Source organism: Colias philodice, chromosome 9 (assembly GCF_061535455.1).
Source record: "Colias philodice isolate Cphi_HAF_F1 chromosome 9, ilColPhil1 Martin Lab GWU primary, whole genome shotgun sequence".
In the NCBI taxonomy this organism is placed as follows: Eukaryota; Metazoa; Arthropoda; class Insecta; order Lepidoptera; family Pieridae; genus Colias; species Colias philodice.
In genome coordinates, this window is record NC_143094.1 from 2,008,110 (window position 1) to 2,020,269 (window position 12,160).

Consider the following 12,160-nt stretch of genomic DNA (forward strand, 5'->3'; position numbering starts at 1 on the left):
ACGATAGTAAATGTTACCATACTGAATTGGCCTATCTTTCAGCTTAGCACACAAAAAAAAACAAGCATCTAGCGCAATAATTCACGTCACCATAAATAAAAATCTCATCGTACTCGGCGATAGATGAAAAATTGAAAAAAATGTAATAACTCCGAAAATACGAAAAATCGCATAACACACATGGGGGTGATTCGGATAGCCCTCTTGGTCCTCTACCTCCCAGCTTCCGTTCATCACTACTTTTTGGGACACCCTGTATTAATATTTATATTTTATTAATGTCAATATAATTATTTAAAGTGACATTTGGTTTGACAAAAATGTTTTTAATTTTTCGTAAAACCGCAATGATTGTTTTTGGTAAAACTAAAAAAGGTTTCAATAGATTGTTTTATTCAATACGTAATTTGATAATCGCCCAGTTAATTATACTACGTAATGATAATATTATATTATTTTAAGGTGATCACTATGGTCAAAACCGAAAAACACCTTATACAATATACATATTGAATTTTGTTGAGGAAACTGTTGGTACGATTGTCTTAAAAAAATATATATTAATTATGTGATACTCAAGGATATAATTAACAAAGTGTATTGTTTACTTTTCATTTTAGAACGGCCTAAACATAAAAAAATACGTACAAATCAACCCCTTTTCGAACATAAAACGCATTTTGTTAGGAAAACGGCTACATACATTTTATACATGAAATTTATACCAAAAAATATGTTATGATATTTACGCAAGTTGTTGTTGTTGTTTATAATTTATTTAATATGGACCACGAAATTTATAATCATGAATTATTTTTGACGACTGCACGCCGTAACTGCACGCGTGCAAAGTTTTTTGACTTGACCTTGAAAACACGAGGCGCGTTAGTCGCGCGCGGCGTATGTGTATGTATGGATGTACATATGCCGTGCGTGATAGGTACGTGAATGGTAACGGCAAAAATTAAACAAGCAGAAACTTCTACTACTAACTTCTACTAACTTTTACTATGTATAGTACTGTTAATGGTAATGTTACACAGACTTATCTGCTGTGTAATATTAGCATTTAATCAAACATAAAATTTGGGGATATGATTAACAGTGAAGTTAGCAAGCACATACCTGGAGAATTAATTTTGATATGAGTGCAGTCAACAGCTCCCACAACTCGAGGAAATCCTGCTATTGCAAAGAACTCATTGGCCACAACTGGAAATTCTTCATGACGTGTTGGCATATTTATAAATCTTGACTTCAAGCTGGCTATTTTGGCCGTCACTCTATGCACTATTCTATGGACCGTTGGTTGTTCAACCTCAAAGATATCGCCTATTACCCGTTGATAGCTGCCTGTTGCATAATAACGGAGAGCTATGAGAATTTGGTCCACTGGCTGTATGGCTCGGTTTCTTTTTGTTAACGGCTTGATGGTACTACCGAAAACAGAGTCCAAATATAAAACTGTTTCTTTCGAGAGGCGAAACCATGAAACAAACTCCATGTCGTGGTACTTTTCAAAAGCGTTTAACTTTTCTTCATTTCGACGGCTTACGCTTGGTCTTTCGTGATCCGAAAGCGAAGATAATGACGATAAAGACATTTTATCACTTTTCTACACGAGGAATCCAAGTTTTAATAGATTAAGTTTTCTTGTGCATACCTGTAATTGGTGTATACATCACATTAATATTTGTTAGTTGTTTAGATCTTATTGTTATAATTTTTATGTGTACTCTGTTGGTATGTCTAAATAAATAAATAAATAAAATAAAATAATAATAGATTTAAAAACAGTAAGAATTAATTAATAACAGTATTGCTTTATTATTAAAGTATTGTAAAAGAGTGGCTAATTTAATAATCATAGAAGAAATAATGCAGCCCCGCAAATGGCGAACAAAGACAAATCGTATGTGAAATAGACATCTGTATTCCCACGTCCTAGATAATGAGCCTTCTGTGATGAGCAGCGCGATAAGCTGAGCGGGTAGCAAATCGCTTTATCCATACTTAATATTATAAATGCGAAAGTAACTCTGTCTGTCTGTCTGTTACTCAATCACGCCTTAGCTTCTGAACCAATTTGCATGAAATTTGGTATAAAGATATTTTGATACCCGAGAAAGGACATAGGATAGGTTTTATCCCGGAAATCCTACGGGAACGGGTTTTTCTTTGAAAACGCGGGCGAAGCCGCGGGCGGAAAGCTAGTACACTATTAAGTAATTATCCTTTTTATAGTGGGAATCTTGCATACCCATGGCCCGCGGGGAAGGAGCCGTGGGTTAAGGGTGCTATTACCGATTTTTAACAAAAAACGCTATTTTACGGTACCATTTTAACTCAAAGCAATTACACGTGAGAACAAAGTAATATCTTTATTTAAAGATTATATATTCAGTTCTATGATCATTTTATAAAAATTGTACGACGTCATACAAAATTGTCGCTGAAATACGATTTTCCCAGCACAATGATCGCATAAAATGCAAAAGAATGGGGTCTAAAACGGTACAATTTTAAGAAAATTAAAAGCCTAATCTTACCTATAAATTATTGAGGGATATTATAGTCCTTTATAGATTCTGATAATTTTTTTGTATCTAAATCAAAATTTTAATTCAATTATTAGCTAAATTAAAAATACTTGTCGATTTCTTCATACATTTTGCTCTCGCGGGTCGTCAGACCGCGCTCAGAAGCGCTCTTGGAAGGACGGGTGTATCGCTAAACACCATCTTCGATTTTAGTTTTGACTTCATATTGGTTAATAGCTACCCCAAAAACCATGAAAATGACACCCGTGTCGAAAAGATGTAAAATTTTCGTCGGCGCCATCTTGGATTTTAGTTTTGACCTCATATTGGTTAATAGCTACCCCAAAAACCACCCACATTTGCAAATGTATTTGCTACTTAGGAAAAGTTCAGATTTAAAGATATAAGTAATGTGACGAATTTAATTTATTTCATTCCGACTGTTTCTCGGAATAACATACATTTTCTAAGAATTGCATACAATGCCGGGTTTAATATATTGCCGGTAACATAATATTATGTATGATTATAATTCTTAAAAAAGTATTTTATACATTTCTTAAAAAGCTTCGATATTGTATACAATAAATACAATTCATATTCAAATTGTTGTAAAATAGTCACACTTTTTTAAGTTGGTTGACCGTTGAATACACTAAAATACTTATAAGGATCGTACCTACTAATAAAAGTAACAAAATGAATTTTTAAAGTTCCCAGTAATCTTCTGGAATCAATTTCAATAAAAATATAAAATAAAACCGGCCAAGTGCGAGTCGGGCTCGCGCACAAAGGGTTCCGTAGCAGCAAATATAATAAATTACAGTTAAATCAACCTATCTCAAAAACTATAAGAGATACTTTGATCAAACCAAAAATCGTTGAAAGAGTTAATTAGCATGCATCACCTCTATTTTTTTTAGAATTTTATACCCCGTAGTTATAAAAATAGAGGGGGGGGGACATACTTTTTACGACTTTGAGAGCTGATATCTCAAAAACCGTTCACTTTAAGAAAAATGTTTTTTAGAAAACTTTATATCATTTTAAAAGACCTTTCCATTGATACCCCACACGGGTATGTACATCGAAAAAAAAAATTTCATCCCTCAGTTACATGTATGGGGGGCCCCACCCCCAATTCTTTTTTTTACTATTTAGTGTCATATTTTTGTAGCGGTTCATACAACACATATTCCCATCAAATTTCATCACTGTAGTACTTATAGTTTCCGAGTAAATCGGCTGTGACAGACGGACAGACGGACAGACGGACAGACGGACATGACGAAACTATAAGGGTTCCGTTTTTGCCATTTTGGCTACGGAACCCTAAAAACTAGCGGTCCGCCCCGGCTTCGCCCGTGGTACATATGATAAATAGATGTTGGCCGATTCTCAGACTTACCCGATATGCACAGAAAAATTTCATGAGAATCGGTCCACCCGTTTCGGAGGAGTATGCAGACTAACATTGTGACACGAGAATTTTATATAACGGGTGATTTTTTAAGAGGTTAGGATTTGATTTTCAAAAAAAACACAAAAAATTTGAAAAATTTGTTGTAATCTATAATGGAATCGATAGAACGATCAATATAATTTAATGTTTGAAGATGATTTCATGCAAATGCTGGCCGTGGCTCCGGTTTAGATGGCCCATTCGCAAGGCCCAATTTCGGCACACTCTCTACAACATATCGGCCGGTATATCACGAATAAATGCTTCAATATTGGCTCCCAGTGCGTCAATCGATGCTGGTTTATCCCTGTAGGCATAAGAAATAGTCCAAAGGCGTTAGATCACACGATCTAGGCGGCCAATCGACGGGCCCAGAACGTGAGATAAACTGTTCGCCGAAGACGGCTCTCAATTGGGCTATTGTTTCGCGTGCCGTGTGTCATGTGGCACCGTCTTTTTGAAACCACATGTGAGGCATGTCCAATTCTTCCATTTTGGGCAAAAAAAAATCGCCAATCGAAGAAGTGCATCGCGCACTTCTTAACCGACTTCACACTCTCTTAACCGAACAAGCATTTTGATAGTAAAATTCAATAATTTGCAAGCGTTGTTCGTTCGTAAGTCGATTCATGCTTAAATTATAGACCAAACTGAACAAGTTTGATAAAGACACAAGACACGATTCACGCGTGATCTATCAAAAACAGTATTGCCAAAAAGAAACCAGCAAAAAAATCACCCTTTATAAAAAAATAATAATATCAAGTATGAAGATGGTCTATAAAATGGAATGCGCTATGTTTACGTGAGCGCGGCGTGATGTCCCGCGAACCACGTTGCGACGTTAAATACCTAAATTTGAGTAGCGCAGATTTGTGACAGCGTCCTTAAGAAAAACCATAAATGGACTTGATTAACTTATCACCTTTGACACAGTTGTAAAAATATATTGTTATGTATTTTTGACACGTTTAATCACATTTTAATCAGCAGCACAGAATACATAATAGTTGTCAGCGGTATAAACAATTTAAACAATTTAAACAATTTGTTTCATAAAGTTTGCTAACTCAATCAAAAAGATTTACCTTTTAAATAACTTTTATAACACCGTTATAAAAATACAACTCGCTCACCTCAGTACCGTGGGGCGTGGACATAATGACCACCGATGGTAGTCCATTGCAATGATCGATACCACCGTCATTTAACCGAGTCACGCCAGCTCAACCGGACACATTTTAAACTTTATTCACGATTTCTAAACTGTATTAAAAAATTGACAATGAAGCCGCGCAGCATTCGTTGCATGAAATTCTTCTTGACCCTTTTTAACATAATTTTCATTGTAAGTTTTGTTTCAAATTAGCATGAATGTGTTTGCATGGAATTGTTTAAGTTAAGCAAATGTTTAAGTGTTGTACTGTTTTATTTGTACACTAGCTGTGCCCTATGGCTGTGCCCCGTGGTATTACCGGCAGTGCTCCGCTTCTGTTGGTCTTAACGAGATGATATTATAATATAGCCTATAGCCTTCCTCGATAAGTGGGTTATCTAACACCGAAAGAATTTTTCTAATCTAACCAGTAGTTCCTGAGATTAGTGCGTTCAAACAAATAAACAAACTCTTCAGCTTTATAATATTAGTATATTATGTTGTTACGTTTGAATAATAGTATCGATTCTTAGATTAATGGTTTCACTTCTAGTCAAGCGGCTATCATGATAATGCTATGAATTTTTAATGTTCTATCGATTGTTCTGTTATAAAGCTTTGCGTGTTGGAAGCACTTTAAATTTATTTCTTGTTGTTAACGTTGATTTTACTATTACTCGCTTTTGCTTGAATTAGGTATATCGTTTTAAAGTTATAGGCATTGGCTTTGAATGTTTTGTTTACAATATTTTTGACAAGAGCTCTTTAAATTTGTATCATGGTGTACCTACGACACAATATGGATATTGGATAACTATTAACTAGCAGTGTTAGATAATATTATAATGCTATTTTGCGATTTGACGAAAAACTTTTATTCTATAAGGTTTACATGATATAAATTCGAAGTTTTGCAATTATAATACTTTAATACGATCTAGATATTCTAATTGTATGTCTATGTCTCAAAAAAGAATAAAATACATATTACGCGATTATAAAACTTTTCAATAATTTTCAAATTGGCGCCATGTCGTTCTTGCCTATTGTATGTGTACAGGCGAATTACATTTATTCAATTGCGTTATACATATGTAAATTTACTTTTTTTAAATATGTGAATGAGTTCTTATTTTACCATTTAAACGTAAAATAAAAGAAAATTGTAATAAAAATATTGCTCATACAGTTAAAAATCACTATCATCACTACATAGTACCTATAAAACAAAGTCGCTTTCTCTGACCCTATGTCCCTATGTCCCTATGTCCCTTTGTACGCTTAAATCTTTAAAACTACGCAACGGATTTTTAATAGATAGAGTGATTCAAGAGGAAGGTTTATATGTATAATAACATCCATTAAATAGTGGAGAAGTACTGTTATTTTTGAGGTTTCTAATGTGATGTCGTAAATAATTACATTTTTTCCGCTTACATTGCAAACGCAGGCTGAACCCTACGAGTTTTATCAAAATAATGTACTAAGTATTGTACACATTGAAAAGGTCTACAGAAAAGTCCGCGATGGTATAATTATGTCTATCTCTTATGGATAACCCACAATAACTTTTTTTTGTCATTTACTTTTTACGACAAATAATGGTTAATTTTCGAAGCGATTTTAACCAATACAGCATTAATCCTTAACGAATTAAATACCTTGAATACATTGTTCATTTAATATAGATCTATATGGCCCTTTACACTGTATGATTTAAGTGAATATTTTCGAAGATATTACAGATTTAAAAATTGCGGGACGTAGCGTTTGTGGCGGTACCGGCCGGCCGCCATGGCACCCGTGCGAAGCCGGGGCTGGTCGCTAGTAATATATTATAATTTTACATATTCACATTTATTTATTCTTTATTTATGGGTGTTTAGTTTAATAATTATTATTAAGTACAGTAATGACCTATTGAACCCCTAATTTGATGAGGCTAGTATTAAATACTGTTTATATTTTGTGAGGTTCTAAAAACTAGCCAAGTCAAATTATGAGGTTCAATAGGTCATTAGTTGTTTGCTTTGTGAAAATAATTATATAATTTAAATAAAAAAAAATCATATTTTAGAATAAACGTTGTTCTCTAAGGGAAAATAAAACAATTGAGTTTTCAGTTCACCTAAGAACTTAATACATTTTTGTAAATAAATTTCTGGACTGTCTACAGAACTTGGCACACATTTAGATCTCATTTCTTTTTTTGGCAAATTAAGTCAACGATTGAACTCGGCTCCAATTTTTACATTTATGTTTTTGGTGGGATAAAACTTAAATGAAGATGCGCGCGCATTACGCGCATTACGCAGTTCACCGCTCACACAAAAAAGCCATAGGATATAAAAAAATATATCACGAAGATGTACCTTCTCCAGTAAGCTATCGCAGATGATAAAACAACAAAATTAAGTGAAATAATCTGAAAAAGAAAGAAATATCGATCGAAAAAAAGAAATATCGATATGAAAGCTTGAAAGAACCGTTAAAGCTCAGTGATTAAACTTATCATAAACGAACGAACGTCTCTATTCCTGTTCTTTTAAGGAATTATATCGATTTCTTTTCAGGAATTTTTAAGCTCAAATATTATTATAAGATTATGTTGATGTTGTTCCAGTTTTTAAATTTGTAGAATCACCCCGGCGAAAAGTCTACCCTACCTCAAGGTTAAACCTAAACCCTTAAAAATCACAAAAACTAACTTGTATAACTATAGAGAATGTTTTTTTTAGCTATTCGGTCTTGTTCTGATGGCAATATGTGTTATCAACATGCGTGATAAGAAGAATCGTCCTGAGAAACAATCGGCCCTCTCCAGGGGTGTGCTGTCGTTCTTCTTGACGCTGGGTTTAGGGCTGGTGATCACAGCTATTTTGGGGTGTATTGGCGCTTTGAGAGAAAACGTGAAGATTCTTTATGTGGTAAGTTATAGTCGAAGATGATATAAGTAGTTGTTTATGTATTTTTTCCTCTACCTACCTGTTAAACTTGATTGAGCTGATTACCATCTGCCCTGGTTGCCTGTTTGCCTGGAAGAGATCAATACTAAGTGATAGGGCCGCCAAATACACTAAACTGTTTCTTGATTTATTTTGCATGTCGTAGGTAACGTCGCGTCGCTAGAAAAGTAACTTCGAATTAGTCTAAATGTCACAATTAATGCAGTTACGTAGGCATATTGATTATTTTTTCCAGCACGCATGTTTCCTGATATTCCTAGTCTCGGTGGAGGTGATGGTAGGAGTGGGAGGGGCTGTCCTCAGCGCTTGGATCGGCAGTGGTAACGAATTACGTGTGCACTTCTATAAGAACACCACTATAGATGACCAGGGTGTCAACCAACAAGCTTTCTGGGACAATTTGCAGTCGGAGGTATTGCTGTTAAGTCAAAATTTTTAAGTGATTATTATTTTAGTAGATACCATTTTTAACGTAACGCTACTATAATTAACATTGAACACAAAAAGCTAAGAGAGAGAATAGAGAAATGTTTCTAGAGAAACATTTAATTTCTTGATCCATGATCCATCAACTAGCAAGGGTGATTAAATATACTACTACACATGATAACAACTGCAAATGATTAGTTGTCTTATTTTATACCTAATTTATGATTCCATCTTCTATTAATTTGCGCTAACTCAGATCTATATCATGTAATTCAGCCAAATCTCCCATCTTTTATCATTCATTGGAGCTAACTCTATAGCTTGGCTACAAAATCCCAATACATTTCTTTCTCTTTCAGAACCAATGCTGCGGCGTAGACGGTCCTCAAGACTACTCAATCCTCCAACGAGACATACCTGTCTCTTGTTGCGCGCGTGCTCACCCGCTCCGCGAAGGGGGGGCAAGGAAACAACTGCATACGTCCTGCCTTGCAGAACGCTCGTATTATACAAACGGGTGTGAAGAAGTACTGAGGCAGAAGAAGGCTTTGAAAGGGAATATATTTATTAGCACGGGAGTCATTTTTACCTTGTTGGAGGTAAGTAGGAGTACCTATAACTTATAAGGGAACGATATTAACTGTATAGGGAAAGGATATTATGAAATCTAGTGCAAGATTTGAGATGGAGTTTAATTTAATAAGAATTTTGCATGGTTTTGAGTAATGTATTTATATATTAGTGAGATGATTATACCTAAAAATCAGATAAACACATTGCCTACATTATTCGTGTGACATAGGCAACGGAAAATAACTAGTACATCGTATCATAAGGTACGAATAGTATCAAAAGGTATAGAAATAACTATTGTTACTAAAAAGTAAAAACTTGTTTTATTTTCAGATTATCTGTATTATCTTGGCAATATATGCGGCAAGAGGAGTGGGGAGTGAACGACGAAAGTTGCAACAGACATTGCAAGCTCATTTTGAAAGTTAATTGAGTTGTCTCTAAAGTGGCCCTCTTCACAATGGGCAGCGTTGGACGAGTAAAGGCAATCTTGATAGTGAAGAGAGCCGAAATGACTAGGATCAGCCCTCATTGCAGAATCGCCGTAAGGGCGGCACATTGACCATAATTTGTTTGGCCAACGCTGTCCATTGTGAAAAGGACCAATAATGTGGCACAAATACAAAGGATTAGATTTTCACCAACATGTTGTCCTTAGAAATTTAAGCTAGAATTTATATTTTTAGATCTATTAACAAATAAGGTGTTGTATAACATAGGGAAATGCTCACAATTTTAACTTGGGTTTCACACCGTAGATTTTTATATTAATATATACATATAATAAATCTGTAGAAGGGTCAATTCTGTACATTGAAAATATTGAAAAAATAAATAGCAGGGGGTGTTACTGGATCGATACCAAACCCAAATATGTGATTAAAAAATTTTTTGTCTGTCTGTCTGTCTGTCTGTATGTGAAGACATCACGTGAAAACTAACGATTCGATTTCGATGAAACTTGGTATAATTATACCTTATTATCCTGGGCGTAAAATAGGATACTTTTTATCCTGGAAAAATACGTAGAAAAAAAATTAATCTTAATTTTTCAGTTTTATCTATAGACGTTGTTCTGTAGAACAGCGAACACACGTTGCGTATTATTATAGGCCTAGCAGTATTTGGGTCCAATAGATATTTATAAGATGTCATTGTCAGAGTTACTCAAAATGGAGAAATAAACCATCCACGCGAAGACCGACATCCGCGCGGACGCAGTCGCGGGCGGAAGCTAGTATTGATTATATTTTATAGCTCTATAATCAACTTAGTATAGACATTCATATATTTTAGATATAAGTCAAAATAGTATCTTTATTGCATAGATCTATTCTCTTATTAACTTTTATATATGTAAATACTAGCGGTCCGCCCCGGCCTTTCCCGTGGTACATATGAAAAATAATTGGAAAATCCAAAAGTGCACGCCTCATAATTTTTTTTTAATAATTATTTATTAATTATTATTTTTGTTTATTTAATAACAATTAAACCACATCGAATCAGACCCTGAAAAATGAAAGGGTTCTATTCCTGAGCATACTCAAGCGTAAGAGAAAAAAAAAAGACTCGATTAGTAAAGTATTTCGGTCGCTATCGTGTTAACAAGAAAAAGGATCCGCACATACAGACACACGGACGTCCAAGACAGAACTTTTTTAAACTGTTTTTTAACTAGTTTAAATAACAAAAATGACATCAAAAATATCATGAACGTTAAAAATAGTGTTTTTTCTTAATATGTGTGTGTATGTATTATCTTACAAGTGCAATGTATGATACATAAAGACATTTTAAGTTTGAAAAATCAGATGTTTTGCGCGAAGCGACAGTAGTACCCACCTCAACGCTTCGCTTATGAGGCGTGCAATAGATGTTGGCCGATTCTCAGACTTACCCGATATGCACAGAAAATTTCATGAGAATCGGTCCACCCGTTTCGGAGGAGTATGCAGACTAACATTGTGACACGAGAATTTTATATATAAGATAAGTCAATATTTAATGTACGTATGTGTTTGTACTTTAATATAACTATGAAATCTTTATTATAAATAGGCACTTATTTAACTCTCTCACACACTACATTTTATTAATTTTTATTACATTTTTTCACTACAAACACATTTAAAAGTTATTATGGTATTCGAGTCAAAATAATTGAAGATGATGAAAAATAGCTGTATTCTGTGATAAAATACGTAGATGACATAGCGTTAAAATAATTATTTTATGAATTTAAAATGGCTGAATGGGACCAAATATTACGATAGATATTTATCATGAGATTCAGAAGCTATTATCAAAAGTTCTTAAGGGGGCGCATAAAGCAAAATAACCAATCTTCTATTAGATGATAAGTGTAATATGCAAGACCAAATCTAAAAAATAAAATATATATCAAACTAGATGATATGTTCAACGATTCTGTTTAATCAAAAACATAAAATATTAAAATTTACTCGATAAAAAAAAATCACCAAGTTAGCTCTAATTTTCACACTTTTACGTTTTCTACTTGACATGGTAATACTTATTATGATTTTTTTTTCATAAACGATTATATTAAAACATTTGCAAGATATTTGTCAGAGCATTTTGTGTAATTACTTTTAGTTTTGGTTTTATCTGCGATAAACCACTTTTGGCGCTCTTTTTTTCTCGAGATAAACGTTTGATTTTGTCACGATAAAAGACTTGGTGATTTTTTTTTATCGAGTAAATTTTAATATTTTATGTTTTTGATTAAACAGAATCGTTGAACATATCATCTAGTTTGATATATATTTTATTTTTTAGATTTGGTCTTGCATATTACACGTATCATCTAATAGAAGATTGGTTATATTGCTTTATGCGCATAATCCCTTAATCTGGACAACTTCAGCACTCATTTTTTATATGACATTTATTTATATCCTGAATGGGAAGTATATACTTTTTTTTTTGTAATTTAGTGAATTTAAATAAAAATTAATGCTTGATTGTTAATTTCTGTAATGTTTATAACTTTAAAGTAAAATATTCAATG

General features: G+C 33.7%; 1 protein-coding gene across 1 annotated transcript; it reads left to right on the forward strand.

Annotated features, from left to right (window-relative positions):
- The first annotated feature begins 7,890 nt into the window (after window positions 1-7,890).
- LOC149485655 (tetraspanin-14-like) lies at window positions 7,891-10,497 on the forward strand. Its single transcript, XM_089698706.1, has 4 exons — window positions 7,891-8,085; window positions 8,360-8,536; window positions 8,913-9,152; window positions 9,460-10,497. Exons 1-4 carry the CDS (start codon window positions 7,915-7,917, stop codon window positions 9,553-9,555), a joined length of 684 nt encoding a protein of 227 aa, XP_089554832.1. The 5' UTR covers window positions 7,891-7,914; the 3' UTR covers window positions 9,556-10,497.
- Window positions 10,498-12,160: the final 1,663 nt, after the last annotated feature.

Coding starts and splice junctions, on each gene's coding strand:
- LOC149485655 (XM_089698706.1), top strand. CDS start 7,915: ATGGCAATATGTGTTATCAACATGCGTGATAAGAAGAATCGTCCTGAG. Junction 8,086..8,359: donor ACGTGAAGATTCTTTATGTG/GTAAGTTATAGT, acceptor TATTTTTTCCAG/CACGCATGTTTCCTGATATT. Junction 9,153..9,459: donor TCATTTTTACCTTGTTGGAG/GTAAGTAGGAGT, acceptor TTTTATTTTCAG/ATTATCTGTATTATCTTGGC.